The sequence below is a fragment of the Natator depressus genome, chromosome 3 (genome assembly GCF_965152275.1).
Source record: "Natator depressus isolate rNatDep1 chromosome 3, rNatDep2.hap1, whole genome shotgun sequence".
Taxonomy (NCBI): Eukaryota; Metazoa; Chordata; order Testudines; family Cheloniidae; genus Natator; species Natator depressus.
This window is the reverse complement of record NC_134236.1, coordinates 46,672,810-46,686,929: the sequence shown is the minus strand read 5'-3', so window position 1 is coordinate 46,686,929 and position 14,120 is coordinate 46,672,810. Positions and strand designations below refer to the sequence as shown.

General features: G+C 46.1%; 1 protein-coding gene across 2 annotated transcripts; it reads right to left on the bottom strand.

Moving 5' to 3' along the window:
* Positions 1–449: 449 nt before the first annotated feature.
* On the bottom strand, positions 450–13,010 carry TMEM14A (transmembrane protein 14A). Of its 2 annotated transcripts, none has more exons than XM_074946832.1 (5): positions 12,747–13,010; positions 9,767–9,852; positions 8,609–8,710; positions 3,855–3,942; positions 450–1,114 (listed from the first exon to the last, which is right to left on the bottom strand). In XM_074946832.1, the coding sequence occupies exons 1-5, from the start codon at positions 12,983–12,985 to the stop codon at positions 1,075–1,077; spliced, it is 555 nt and encodes a 184-aa protein (XP_074802933.1). In that variant the 5' UTR covers positions 12,986–13,010; the 3' UTR covers positions 450–1,074. The 2 variants fall into 2 exon arrangements, with proteins under 2 accessions (XP_074802933.1, XP_074802934.1); XM_074946833.1 differs by lacking the exon at positions 12,747–13,010 and adding an exon at positions 12,544–12,738.
* Positions 13,011–14,120: the final 1,110 nt, after the last annotated feature.

Genomic DNA, 14,120 nt, shown 5'->3' with positions numbered 1-14,120 from the left:
GCAAAGTTGCCCTATGAAGAGCTAGGACAAGGCCAGTCAGTCATCCCTTGAAGCTACAGGGAGAGCTGCAGGCCTCGCTGATCAGCCAGAAGCCAACTACAATTAGCTGCTGGAAATATCCAGACGCTGGTGCGGGAGTGTTATTATAAAGAGACTAAGTGAATCCCTGTGCAGCTCCACTCAATTCTGAGAGTCAGCTTCATATCACAACTGCAAACTGGGCACGTTTTGTTTGGAAGTGAGATTTTTAGGACCCAATCCTGCAAAACGTTCAGCATTCTTCAACTTCCATTCATTTCAATAGAAGTTGAGGGCACCTTACTGAATTGCACCCTTAGTAGGTCAGGTGTACACAGCTACCAATCAAAACTCTTCCATTCACAGGTGACACTACAAATAATGGTCTCTGGAGTTTGTTGGTCAACATGAAAGATTAAAAGAGAAACTGCTTTAAATGTTCCATCTTTTATTTGATTACTGGTAACAATTTATACATTCTCTATCCAGTGGAAGAAGATATTTACATGTTTGGAAACAAAATATATTCCAGTGCAATATGGAGCAGAAGCATATACCCTCATCTGTTAGTGATTTTGATAAAACACAGCGCATTACATGATCAATATTGACAAGACTTTAGTTTGCATGTTATGTCGAGCTTCTATTGATTACTTGATATTAGAAGCTTACAAGATTATGGTTTAATACTATACCCCTTTTTAGTTTAGTGACACATCCAAACATAGCTCAAGTTTCAAAGGGGCAGAACATTTCTAACATCCACTGATTTCTTTGTGGTGCTATGCCCCCTCAGCACCTCTGGAAAAAAAAAATCCAGCCAATAAATTGCTTAAATGAAAACAATGATACAAACTATCAAAAACCTTCTTGTTTAATTGAAAAAGCTTTCAACATATGAAAGAACTTTGAGGAATTAAATTTCAGATGTATTTAACTTTTACAGTGAAAAAAAAAAAAACAAAAACCAGACAGACATACTTCAAGTACAAATAGCTTGTCTGCTTGTTGAAGGGAAATGATCCTCCTACTTCAGTCCTTAGTTGCTGTTGTCTCTTACAGCAGCAGAAAAACCAATCTCAAAATCATCAAAAGGCTGCATCAAAACACAGAACAAAAGTAAAAAACACAAAGTTTGGGTATGAACAATCAAATAGCATAAAGCCCATTCCTGAATTTGCTATTGGGTACAGATGAAAGAATCTGGAGCATAAAATCTTTTAAAATACCTCTGGAGTCTGGTTCTCCATTGCATTTACCAGTTGTATACCAGCATACCTTGGAAGAGGTCAGTGAAATTACACCAATATAACACTAGTGAGAATCGGGACTTACGGGTTCTAGAAAGCGCAATCTTCTAGATCTTTTGGGCCTGATTCTCCTGTCACCTATAATTGTGTGAATGGAGTTATGTCAGAGGTGGGCAAACTATGGCTCGCGGGACCATCCCGCCTGGCCCCTGAACTCCCGGCCGGAGAGGCTAGCCCCCGGCCCCGCCCCCACTGTTCCCCCTGCCCCGCAGCTCGCCACGCCGCCAGCACTCTGGGCGGCGGGGCTGAGCTCCTGCCAGGCAGTGCAGCGGCGTGACTTGCTCTGGCATGGTCAGGGGGCGGGGAGGGGGTTGGATAAGGGGCAGAGGACAGGGAGTGGTTGGATGTGGCGGTCAGGGAACGGGGGGCGTTGGATGGGGGTGTGGATAGGGGTCGGGGCAGTCAGGGGACAAGGAGCAGCAGGGGTTTGATTGGCGGGTTGGATAGGTGGTGGGATCTCAGGGGGCGGTTAGGAGTGGGGGTCCCGGGAGGGGGCTGTCAGGGGACAAGGAGCGTTGGATGGGTCAGGGGTTCTGAGGGGAGCAGTCAGGGGGTGGGAAGTGGAAGGGGGCAGATAGGGGCTGGGGCCAGGCTGTTTGGGGAGGCACAGCCTTCCCTACCCGGCCCTCCATACAGTTTTGTACCCCCCATGTGGCCCTCGGGCCAAAAAGTTTGCCCACCCCTGAGTTATATGAATATAATTAAGGTATACATGATTGGAGACAGCACTCTTCTAAGTTTTGATCCATTAGAGGGAGAGATTTTGAAAACAAAAATACTGAATTGCTTTTCCAGTGTGTTCTAGGTTTCAAAGTTACCAGAATTCTTTCGCATGTTTTAATGATTTCCAGACAAAGTGCTCATGTCCAGGCATAAAGTTCATGTTCTAACTGAAATAGTCTTCACAGTGTTTCAATAAATACAGTAAAAGGCACAGTCCAACACAGAGTTGCTACAAGGAAGATTTAATTAAGAGTGGTGTGAAACGCTTAAGTACCTTTTAACCCTATATGGGTTAAAACAGAATATTTGGCTGCGTCTGCACTTGGAAATGGAGCCGTTGTTTACAACAGTTAGTTGAAATGATGCTCAACATGGTTTCACCTTATCTACACTTGCATTTGCACTAGTTCACTTGCTAAGTTTGCTGATAACGGTTGCCAGCAATGGTTCCATTTTGAAACACAGTCTTAGTCTTGACTTGCACTCTGGGTAGCCCCAGTGAATTCAGAGCAGAATTTCATCCAGTATGTTTAGTTTTAGCGGTGAGCTGGTTTAGCCATACAAAGAGTTCTGTACTAGCTGTTAATGAAGACACCATAATTAATCTAAGGGGATTGTTTTATTCATGGCCTGCATGCATGAAATGCAGTTATTGTCAGAAGAGTGACACCAGACTTCCATATTTATTCTCTCAGTGACAACATATACAATTTCTTTTTACAAGTTAAAAAGATATTTCTAAGTATCTTCCCTGCAAATTCAGCCTAGGACCTGAATATCGACCCAAATACTTTCTGCATCTTACATCACTTGACAATACTTTAGCTCCGCCAGAAGTTAAGGGTTTGTGGCAGGAATTACTGGGTGAAATTCTGTGGCTTGTGTTATGATCATAATATTTACTTGGGGCCTTAAAATTTATGAATCCCTAATGAAGATTCTACCAGGAAAACCGAGCTGCCAGTTTGGTTGATGCGTATCTTTGTTAGCCATGCACAGACACTATAGCTCCGAGAAAGGAGGATATTTTTTATTCTATTGCATGCACCATCAATGAAAGTTCTCACAGCTAAATCATTCAATAAGGATGATGTAAAATGTAGGAAAAAGTTGATTTGCACGTTCATCTTGCAGTATGAACAGTTAGAAAAACAATTTACCTGCAAACTGAAAAATGTTTTGCAAGATGGAGTCACAGAGAATAACTTTGGAATTACTATGGAACCAAATTAGGGAATAAATATGGAAATTGTTCTTTATATGTAAAAATAAAGAACAGCAGCAGAGAATGAAACAGTTGAGTCATCATATGCAGTAATACTGGCTAAAATTTTCAAACCTGGCTACCTAAATCAAGACAACTAAATAAAAGTAGCCTTATTTTCAACGCACCTACATCTTCCATGGACTACAGTGAAATTTGCTCAGAACTTCTGAAAAGCCAGGCCATTTTTCTTTAGGTCACTGAATATGAACTTAAGAGCCCAAATTTAAGTATTCCTGTTTGAAAACTTTGGCACATAATTACCTCACGTACTTTTTAAGGCCTTCATCAATACACACTGATACCTAACTGTTAGTATCCTCTTTTCTGAGGCTCCCAATTACTATCAGATGTGCGTTTTTTGTGGACAGCTGTCTACTGGAAACTGGACTTCATGGTCATTTCATTTAGCCCATCTAACAATCACTGGATAGTAACAACTTCAATCACCATGTTCTTGGATTGGATGTCAACTGGCTACCATTTGAAATAGGCTGAAATCATTGCAGCAGGAACTGAACATAAATATACACACCTACCTTAAACCAGCTATTAGTCCACCCGGAATTAGTTTCTTGGATCTCTTGAACCTCATTCCCATTACAATGGTCAGAATAAAAGCTGAAACTGTAACAGACAAATCAGCACCATATTTACTGTTTTCCCCAACACTATTCATCAGTGGAATTTTCAAGATTGTGGTTACTTATCAAAGGACTACCAAATAAAGTTTCACAGCAGAAGGTAGTGAAAAGTGTATGTGATAGAACTCTCCCTGGTCTAACAGCATACTGCACCAAGCTACATGTATGGCCTAATGGATAAAGCACCAGACTAGAACTCAGGAGACCTGGGTTCTTGTCACTAGATTGCTAGTTAACACTTGGCAACTCCTTGTGCCCCCGTTTCCCCATCTGTAAAATGGGGGTAATGATGCTTACCTCCTTTGTCAAGTATTTTGAGATCTAGAGATGGAACAACTGTGCATTGTTAATTTAACCTACAGTCCCAAAAATCTTTCAAAATACAGTACTCTGATTTTCTCAGCGGTAAGTAACATTTCTAAATATAGAAACATGCAGAATCTTACTTTGCAGACACTCGTAACGCTGTCAAACAGTGTCAATTATTCCGCTACATTTGCATGCAAAGAGCGATCAGGAAAGTTGTATAAGCCACTACACATTGTACCAGTTGACTGAACACTGCCTCACAAATCCCCGCATCATATACCATTATAGCTCCTTTCCCAACCCCCAGTTTCAGGAACCTATAAATGCTAAGGCTAATCTCTGCTTTCAATAAAAAAAAAAGTTAAATCTTTTAGTTGCAAAGTTTGCCTTGAAAATATAAACAGCTGCATGTCACATATTTTCCTTAAAGAACATTGCTATTGATGTGGCCTATGACATGGCCCCAGGCTCTTTGGTTCACGGGGGGGGGGGGGGGGGGGCAGACCAGACACCAATTCTTGGCTGTGAGGGGCAGTGCCATCTGAGTTGCCACTAATGGCATCAGGGGAGCCAAAAGTTCCAGCCCAGCTAGTTCCTCTGACATTGGACAATGCCACATATTGGCCTAAAAGAGATGGGATAGCTCAGTAGTGTGACAGGGTATCTGATGCAGCATAATATAGGTTCTAACCCCAACTCCAACACTGGCATAATTAAGGCTACTGTGGGAAGCATACAATGCTCCTACCACTCTTTCCCCATCTGTAAAATGGAAATGCCAATGTATCCTTAACTGTCTATCATAGGGGGTTTTGATACATTAGTAGAATGCTATATGAATGGAAAGATTCACCAGAAAATATAGACAGCTATTTGGGAGCGTGGGGGGAGATGAAGAACTATCACTTGAAATAATTTTTAAGTGTCGGCAAGAACAGGGGTCTCACCATAGGTAGCAGGCCTCTACTTCTCCTGCAGCTGGCAGTGAAGCTAAATTCCTCCTCTTTTATTATGGAGCAACCCAAAGTATCCCTTTCCAGAACCCACAAGCCAGCCCTATGCACAGCAGTGCAGTCACAGTGGACAAGAATTTGCTTGGGAAGGGAGCATAAACTTGTTCTTTAGGCTCATCCCACAATACTAAGACAAGTTCTGACAGCTACACACAGATCATAAAATTCCACTCACTAAGCATACACTCACTGAGCAATGAAGCAAAAGTGATTTCTAATCACCGCTTTTCTTTTATGCTCCCATAATCTGACCTCAGGCATGTGCCTCAGCAAAAACAAGACTGCTCCATCACATGAGCTTCCCCTATAGCCCTGAATATACTTACCACCATTCCAGGTTAAAAAGCGTGTCCATTGCATAAAGGCTCTACTGACGAGGCACCCGTGCCTGGATTATTCAAGAATGCCGAGACACCTTGGGTCCAATTTTCATAGGTGCTGAGCACCCCCAGCTCCAAGTGAAGCCAGTGGGAGCTGTAGGCACTCAGCCACCTAAGAAAAATCAGGCTTCAGGTGTCTCAAATTGGGCATTCAGAAACGATGGACTATTTCTGAATATTTAGGCCTAAATTCTCACAGCTGCTCCAGTCACAGAAATCTGAATTCAAGAGTTCAAGGAAGTCAGGACATCGTATACAATGTATAAAAATACTGAAGATGGAAACTCATGTTCTCTGTCAGCTCTGTATTCTTGTGAAATCAGGCCCAGTACCCAGCCTGCCTGACTCACAAAGGACATCTCCCCCCTACCCCTCCATAGTCTCTGCTTGAACCAAAACCAATCAGAAGAAAGAGACTTACAAAAAGCAATGAGAAGGCAGTGAGAGACACACCTAAACCCCTCTGGAACAAGGGTGACAGGATTAAGGCAACTCCCCTAGCCTCAATTGCATCGAGGATAGGATAGGGAGGCATCTCTAGTAGCATATAGAATAGAGAACAGAGATTTGAAGGCAAGAACCGCACTGAACTCTGGGACCAGAAAAGCAGGGAAGCACTGCATGATGGGGTATCTCTGCTCCAGATGTTAATGAAACCCACACCTGCACACACCCAGCTCAGTAGTTATCAGACGAATTCTTGTAATAAATCCTTTATTGGTATCCAAAATACTGAAGCTGCCTAATTGCATTTTGAGCTCCCTTGAAGGAACACCGCCCATAGCCAGGAACGATCAGTTCCTATTGTCTAGCCTGAACAAACAACATTGGTACACTCCCTTGAGCCACCAGTTTACCCATAAACAAATCTAGTGTTCTCCCTTGAATCATCGTCATTTCCCTACAAAAACCCCTACCCACGCTCAAATAAGGGTTCCAATGCCTGGATCCAAAATCTGCATCAGTTCTATTGGGACTTCATCTTCTCCTCACTGACTGTGCTGGGGGCTCTGCCTGTCTCCAGCACTCTGGACCCTCAGCTACCACCACCACCTGGGAACCCTGACCAGTTCAAGCTTCACAGAGTGGTGAGAACCCAACTCTCTCTCTCTACTGGGGTTTTTTGTTTTTTTTTTTTCTCTATTCTAGGTATAGCTTTCTAACCCTGACTTGTGTGATCAGTTATAGTTTTCTAAACCTGACTTTTGTAATCAAATTTAAGATAGATTTAATACTGTAACTGTTTTGTTTGTTTGGCTCTCCTTGTATGATTATTACTTGGCAATAAATAACTTTTATGATTAAGCTGGTTGCTTCCCCCCCACCACAACGTGTGGCATATGAGGGTGTCAGCCTGGAAGTGCTGTTTGACCCAGCCTGCTGAGTCCAGGGACATAAGGGGTCAGCTTGGGAGTGCTGATTGACCCAGTCCACTCAGATATGCTCTGTTGATGTATGTGTGTGTGTGTTCAACTGGTTCTGGGGCAGGAGGAACCCAGCTCTGGGGAACCTAGGTCCTTGCAGAAGAGCTCCATTGGGAGGGAACTTGCAGCAGGGAGAAGTAGAGCTCCGGATGAAAACACAAGCAGTACATTGATAGAATTACAGAATACTGCACCCCAAAGAGTTACTCTCATAAATGAACATACCCCAAAGTAACGGGCAAATCTGGTAACACACGCCTTTCGTGTTTGTATGGTATAATTTCCCATACATGTAAAAAGTAAGAGTGCTACTATCCTGGTTTCCTAGCAAAGCATTACCCAGGGGTAGGCAACCTATGGCACGTGTGCCAAAGCGGCACGCGAGCTGATTTTCAGTGGCACTCACACCAGTCCGGGGGGCTCTGCATTTTAATTTAACTTTAAATGAAGCTTCTTAAACATTTTCCCTTATCTACTTTACATACAACAATAGTTTAGTTATATATTATAGACTTATATAAAGAGACCTTCTAAAAACGTTAAAATGTATTGCTGTCATGCGAAACCTTAAATTAGAGTGAATAAACGAAGACTCGGCACACCACTTCTGAAAGGCTGCTGACCCCTGCATTACCATTTATTATAGGATACCCTTGTTACAATCAGAGTTGGAGATGGAGATAGTTGTGACTATTGTTTTTTAGGCCTAGATCCTGTAAAAACTTATGCACATGCTTAGCTTTATCAGACATACATCATCTTATTGAGCTCTGGATTCACTAGGGCTGTTGCCATGCACAAAGTTAAACATGCATGTAGGCTTTTGCAGGCTCAGACCTTTGCAAGCAGTCAAAAACAATTTAAAAAAAAAATCTAACAGTAGAAGAGAGTTTTTAAAATACACCTCTACCCCAATATAACGTGACCCGATATAACACAAATTCGGATATAATGCGGTAAAGCAGCGCTCCGGGGGGGCGGGACTGCGCGCTCCAGTGGATCAAAGCAAGTTTGATGTAACGCGGTTTCACCTATAACGCGCTAAGATTTTTTGGCTCCCGAGGACAGCGTTATATCAAGGTAAAGGTGTATATGTAAAGAGAACATTTACCTGTCTGCAGCATTGTTGTAGCCTTGTTAGTTCCAGGATATGAGACAAGATAGGTGAGCTAACCCTTAATTGCCCACTTCATTTTAAGTGGCCTCCTGCAGCAGGTGGAGCTTAGAAACTCTGGTTACCTTCCCCAGACTTGAAGAAGAGCTCTGTGAAGCTTGAAAGCTTGTACCGTCCACCAACAGAAGTTGGTCGAACATCTAGTCTCTGTCATATCCTATTACCTGTATTTTGTATGTATAAAGCCTCCAACTTTAAAAGACGAAATTGAAGCAAAGTGTCTAACTAGTTAAACTATCAGGAAGACTGAGGTGTCATACGATGCAAAAAATTAAACAGAATATGTATTTTGAACAGTCTTTAATTAATGTAAAAGTCTATTTTAAACTGTACACATTTTAATACTTACAAAATGATATCTTCACATCTCTGGAGTCATGTGTTACACAATACGCTCCATAACCAGAAACCAAACCAAAGAAGAGACCAGCAGCCAAAGACACTATACTTCCTGCAGAAAACCATTTAAAGGAATATGAAAATGAAAACGTGAGGAACTGAAAAAAATAGACGACAGAATACCTTATTATTATTATTAGAAAATTTACTGTATACTTTGCTGCTACAACTAAAATCTGAGATGAACTGGAGTTTTCCCACATTTTGGCTATGAATTACTCTGGAAAAGAATAATTTTTACTATGTAATGTTTCAAAGAGTAGGTCTTGTATAACAGCCTGATAAGTCTGGCCAAGTTGACAAGGAGAAGGGCAAATACAAAGAAGAAACCATTGAAAAGATGCAAGAATAGAATGGTCTCCTGTGTGTCACCCATTAAAAGAACTGCTAAAATGAAAATAAAAATAAATAAATAAATAAATAAAAGTTCCAATGCTGGGTATTGTGAAGTCCATACACCAGATTCTCTATTGAGTTCTGTTTTAGGGTATGTCTACACTAGAAACACTACGGCGCTGTGCCTATGTAGGGTAGACACTTACTACAGAGACAAAAGGGATTCTTCCATCACTACAGAACAGTGATCCCCAAACCTTTTACCTTGTGCCGCCCCTTACCCCGGCCATACTCCCCCACCTGGGGCAGGGAGCAGGACCGCGGCTCCAGGAGGGGAGGGACGCGGACAAGGGGGCCAAGGCCGGGACCACAGCTGGGTGCGGGAGTGGAGCCCTGGGTGCCCACGCCGCTTCCTGCAGCTCCCATTGGCTGGGAATGGCGAACCACGGCCACTGGGAGCTGTGGGCAGCCGTGCCTGCGGTCAGTGTAAACAAACTGTCTCGCGGCCCACCAGCGGATTACCCTGATGGGCCGCAGGTTGCCCACCACTTATCTAGACAGCAGATGCAGTAATTCTTTCCTGACTTGGTCTGAACTACTTGTCAGGATCTGACTCGTAGCCATTTACACTAGCGTGAAGTGGATTTAAAATACCATCATTCTGGTTTAGGAGCAATTTATCCCCTTTGCATTGGGGTAAATGGCTTCACAAGGTGTAAGGCAGTAGAGAATCAATCCCTCCGTTTCCAAATCCTGCCACCCCCACATTTACCTTTGCGAGTATATCCTACAACACCGCCAAGAGCCACCACTGCCGCATAACAAAAACCAATCCAGTCAATAGCCATGATCACAACTCTAAAAAAGACAACAAATTGCAACAATGAAGCACAAACTCTGCTTTAAAAATAGTTTTCCTGTTTAGGATTATGAAGTGTTATCCATGAGGATCCCAAACAATAATAGATAATAAGTTACAAGTTTCAGTATTGTGGCGATATTCCAAATGTGCATGTGCTTAAACTGGCAGGCCCACCGACAACAATTCCGGGTCCCACAGCTGAACAGTCAATGGGCCCCTGGTCCGCCTGATGTGTGGGGCGTGCTGCGCCTGCGCTGGCCCTGCCAGAGGCAACTAGCGGGAGGGACACAAATGGGGGCACCAGCTAAGAAGGGGGACACGTGACACCCCCACGTGACCCCTCCTGCATGATCGCCCATGTGACTTCTCCCCACCCTGCCCCCAGCTTGGGGCCCTCGCACTCTCCCCGTCCCCTCCTCCCCATACCATGTTAGCTGAGCATGGCACTCTGTCCTCCTGCTGTGCCGGCCCGGCTCCCCCTGGCTGTTCGGCTGCTCTTCTGGTAGCCAGGCTCCGGAGCCACTCCCGGATGCTGCCCGGTGCAGCACAGCAGCTGCCTGGGACAGCTCCTGGCTGCGGCGGCAGCAGCAGGCCACCCCCGCCCCGGGCTCAGCTTCTGGTGACCATGGGCCAGTGACCCAGGGCTCCCCCGCCCTCCCCAGCATGCTCAGAGTTGGCTCCTGTCCCCAGAAGCTGACCCTGGGCAGGGAGAGGGCTGCCCGTTGCTGCCGTTCCCTGCCTTGCCCAGGCTCAGCCTCTGGGGACAGGAGCTGACTCTGAGCATGCCAGGAAGGGCTCCAGCTCTCTCGGCCACTGTCCCTAGACAAGCTGAGCCCCCGGGGCAGCCGCTGCACTGCACTGGGCAGCGTGGCCGGAAGATGAGAGGCTCTGGCCCTGCCTCTTCCCTTCCAGCTCTGCCCTGCCGTTCCACTCCCCAGCTGGGGCTGGCTGCGGTCGACAAGTTGCCCAAGCGGGCATCTGGGGAGGGCAGGTGGGTGGCCGACCCTTCCTGTCTCCCCACCCCAGCGTCGCCTCTGAGCCCTGCAGCCTGCCTGGGTGATTTAAAAGGGCTCAGGGCTCCTGGCCACTGCCACCACCACTGCCACAGTGGCAGCAGCGGCAGCCAGGGGCCCCGGGCCCTTTTAAATCCCCCAGGACCCTGAGCAATTGTCCCCTTTGAGCAGGCCTGACTGTGTGATCTTTTTACTGTAACCCTTGTTCCTTCTCACATCTGTCTATGCCCTTTTACCTTACACATTGTAGCATATCTAAAATTAGGCTCCAGTCCTTCAGAGACTTATGCGCATGAGCAAGTCCTTGCCAAGATTAGGCCTTAGAAGCTACAGGCAGTAAACTGACTGGGGTAGGGAACTCGCTCTCTCAGGCACAGGGAGGGGAACAAGCAATCTCTCCATGAGTAAAATGGCGACAATGATACTGACCTCCTTTTTAAAGCATGATATAAAAACATGTTTTGAGATCTGCTGATGAAAAGTGCTAGTGCTATACCAGAGCTAGGTATTATTGCTGGTCTGTTCCTTCTGCAAAGTTCCTTGCACACTTTTGGGTGCTATACAAATAAGTAATATAATTCACCAAATACAGAATTACAAATAATGGAGTGTTACATTAAAAATCCCATAGTAAAAACATTAAATGTGTAAAAAAAATCATGCAAAAGTTTGCTATTCCTATGTAGATAAAATCTCCCCCCTTCCCAACCAAAGAGCAAGCCTCCTCCTTTCTGCTCATTCCTTTCTCCATCTACCTTGGAGATGTGTCCTGGGAAGGGAAGTTTTCTAGATCTTAAATGTTAAAAAACAAAACACACAGTAGGCAGGGAGAGAGTTGATCAAGCACGTGTTATAATTTAACCACCAACATTATGACTGCACTTATTTTGACCCTCTAGAGATGCACTAGAGGCCTACAAACCCCACAGGTAGAGACATGGTTTGAAGAGGGTATAATCTAGGGCTCCTCGTCCTGCAATGAGTTCTGTCCTGTGGTCCGCCGGCCTAGAGCTCACTACCCAAAGGCCCCATCACGCCAACTCTGAAGCAGTGACTAACTTTACAGGGTGACAAGCAGTCCCAGTTATGATCAATAACTTGGCACCAACATAGCAGGTCACTTTCCTTTTTATGTTGCATCCCATCTTCCAGCTGTAATTTGGCCTAGGCACTTCACCAAGCAGTAAGGCCAGAACTAAGTGGGAGTGAGACAGGGTTGTTCAAGTCCAGTGGTGTTTGACCTGTCAGCACCAGAGAGGGGGACACAAGTGCGCACACTCTAGAAGGGGGCAAACCCGAAAGCAGCCCCGCTCCGCGCTGGTTAGGGTGCTCTAGTAACCACGCAGACCAATACTGCCCATCTCAGCCTGCTGCGTAGGTCTGGCGAGACCCTGCTCTGCCCCGTGCAAACGGGGGTGTGGCCGGGGCCGCTCTCAGGCACAGCTGGGTGGTGGGAGAGGGCAGGGGGCGCCCCCCCTTTCCGTGCCCTCCCAGGGAATGTCAAAGCGCTGGCGCAAGGCGGGGGTCGCGCTTTGCAGACCCCGCAGGGCTGCAGCTGAGAACCCGGCTCTGGCCCCGCGGGAACTTTCACCATCGCGCGCGGGGAGTGGGGGGAGGGAGGCTCTGACCAGCCGGGGATCCCGGCGGACAAGCTGGGCACCTCTCCCCGCACACCTCGCGCTTGCCTCCGCCGGGCATTAGTAGCTGCGCGTTCATTTCCTCTCCCGAGTCCCGGCGAAGGACTGCAGCTCCTCCCGTCCCGTCCGTTCCTCTGCAGAGACACCGACACCGGCTGCCCCCAAGCCAAGCGTCCGGGCTCCTTGGTGGAAAGGGGGAAGCGCCCCTGCAGGCCGGCCGAGCCCAGGAGCCCTTTGTACCTGAACAGACCTCCCCGATTCCAGCCTCCAACGCCCTCCGCACTCTCCTCCGCGCGCCTTCTGCTGCTGCTGAGCCGGAGCCCCTGCCTGAGGGAGGGCCCCGGGGCGTGCACCGGAGCGAGCCTGCTTACAACGCTTCCAAGCCCCGCACTTGCTTCCTCTCTGTGGACGCCGCATCGTAACACAGGGGCGTGCTGCCCCCTCATGGGAAACGTAGGGTATTGCCAGGCCCACAGCATCCACTCTGCCTTGCCTTCTCTTGCCTATGGCTGGTGCTTTGCCCTGCACTAAAACAGAAACCTTAGGTGAAGAACTCTGTGTAAAAAGAACAGGAGGACTTGTGGCACCTTAGAGACTAACAAATTTATTAGATTTCAGAGTAGCAGCTGTGTTAGTCTGTATTCGCAAAAAGAAAAGGAGGACTTGTGGCACCTTAGAGACTAACCAATTTATTTGAGCATAAGCTTTCGTGAGCTACAGCTCACTTCATCGGATGCATTCAGTGGAAAATACAGTGGGGAGATTTATATACATAGAGAACATGAAACAATGGGTGTTACCATACACACTGTAACCAGAGTGATCACTTAAGGTGAGCTATTACCACCCCGGGGGCGGGGGCGAGGGACCTTTTGTAGTGATAATCAAGGTGGGCCATTTCCAGCAGTTAACAAGAACATCTGAGAAACAGTGGGGGGGGTGGGGGGACAGGGGGCAGGGATAAACATGGGGAAATAGTTTTACTTTGTGTAATGACCTATCCACTCCCAGTCTCTATTCAAGCCTAAGTTAATTGTATCCAGTTTGCAAATTAATTCCAATTCAGCAGTCTCTCATTGGAGTCTGTTTTTGAAGTTTTTTTGTTGAAGTATAGCCACTTTTAGGTCTGTAATCGAGTGATCAGAGAGATTGAAGTGTTCTCCTACTGGTTTTTGAATGTTATAATTCTTGATGTCTGATTTGTGTCCATTTATTCTTTTATGTAGAGACTGTCCAGTTTGGCCAATGTACATGGCAGAGAGGCATTGCTGGCACATGATGGCATATATCACATTGGTAGATGTGCAGGTGAACGAGCCTCTGATAGTGTGGCTGATGTGATTAGGCCCTATGATGGTGTCCCCTGAATAGATATGTGGACACAGTTGGCAATGGGCTTTGTTGCAAGGATAGGTTCCTGGGTTAGTGGTTCTGTTGTGTGATGTGTGGTTGCTGGTGAGTATTTGCTTCAGGTTGGGGGGCTGTCTTTGAGCAAGGACTGGCCTGTGTCCCAAGATCTGTGAGAGTTATGGGTTGTCCTTCGGGATAGGTTGTAGATCCTTGATGATGCGTTGGAGAGGTTTTAGTTGGGGGCTGAAGGTGATGGCTAGTGGC

Bases quoted from the DNA above. Each gene is read 5' to 3' on its own strand.
- TMEM14A (XM_074946832.1), bottom strand. From the start codon at position 12,985: ATGCTGTGGGCCTGGCAATACCCTACGTTTCCCATGAGGGGGCAGCAC. The intron at 8,711-9,766 runs GTAAATGTGGGG...GGTTTTCTGCAG, and splicing joins TGTAGGATATACTCGCAAAG to GAAGTATAGTGTCTTTGGCT. The intron at 3,943-8,608 runs GTAAGTATTAAA...TGTCTGTTACAG, and splicing joins AGATGTGAAGATATCATTTT to TTTCAGCTTTTATTCTGACC.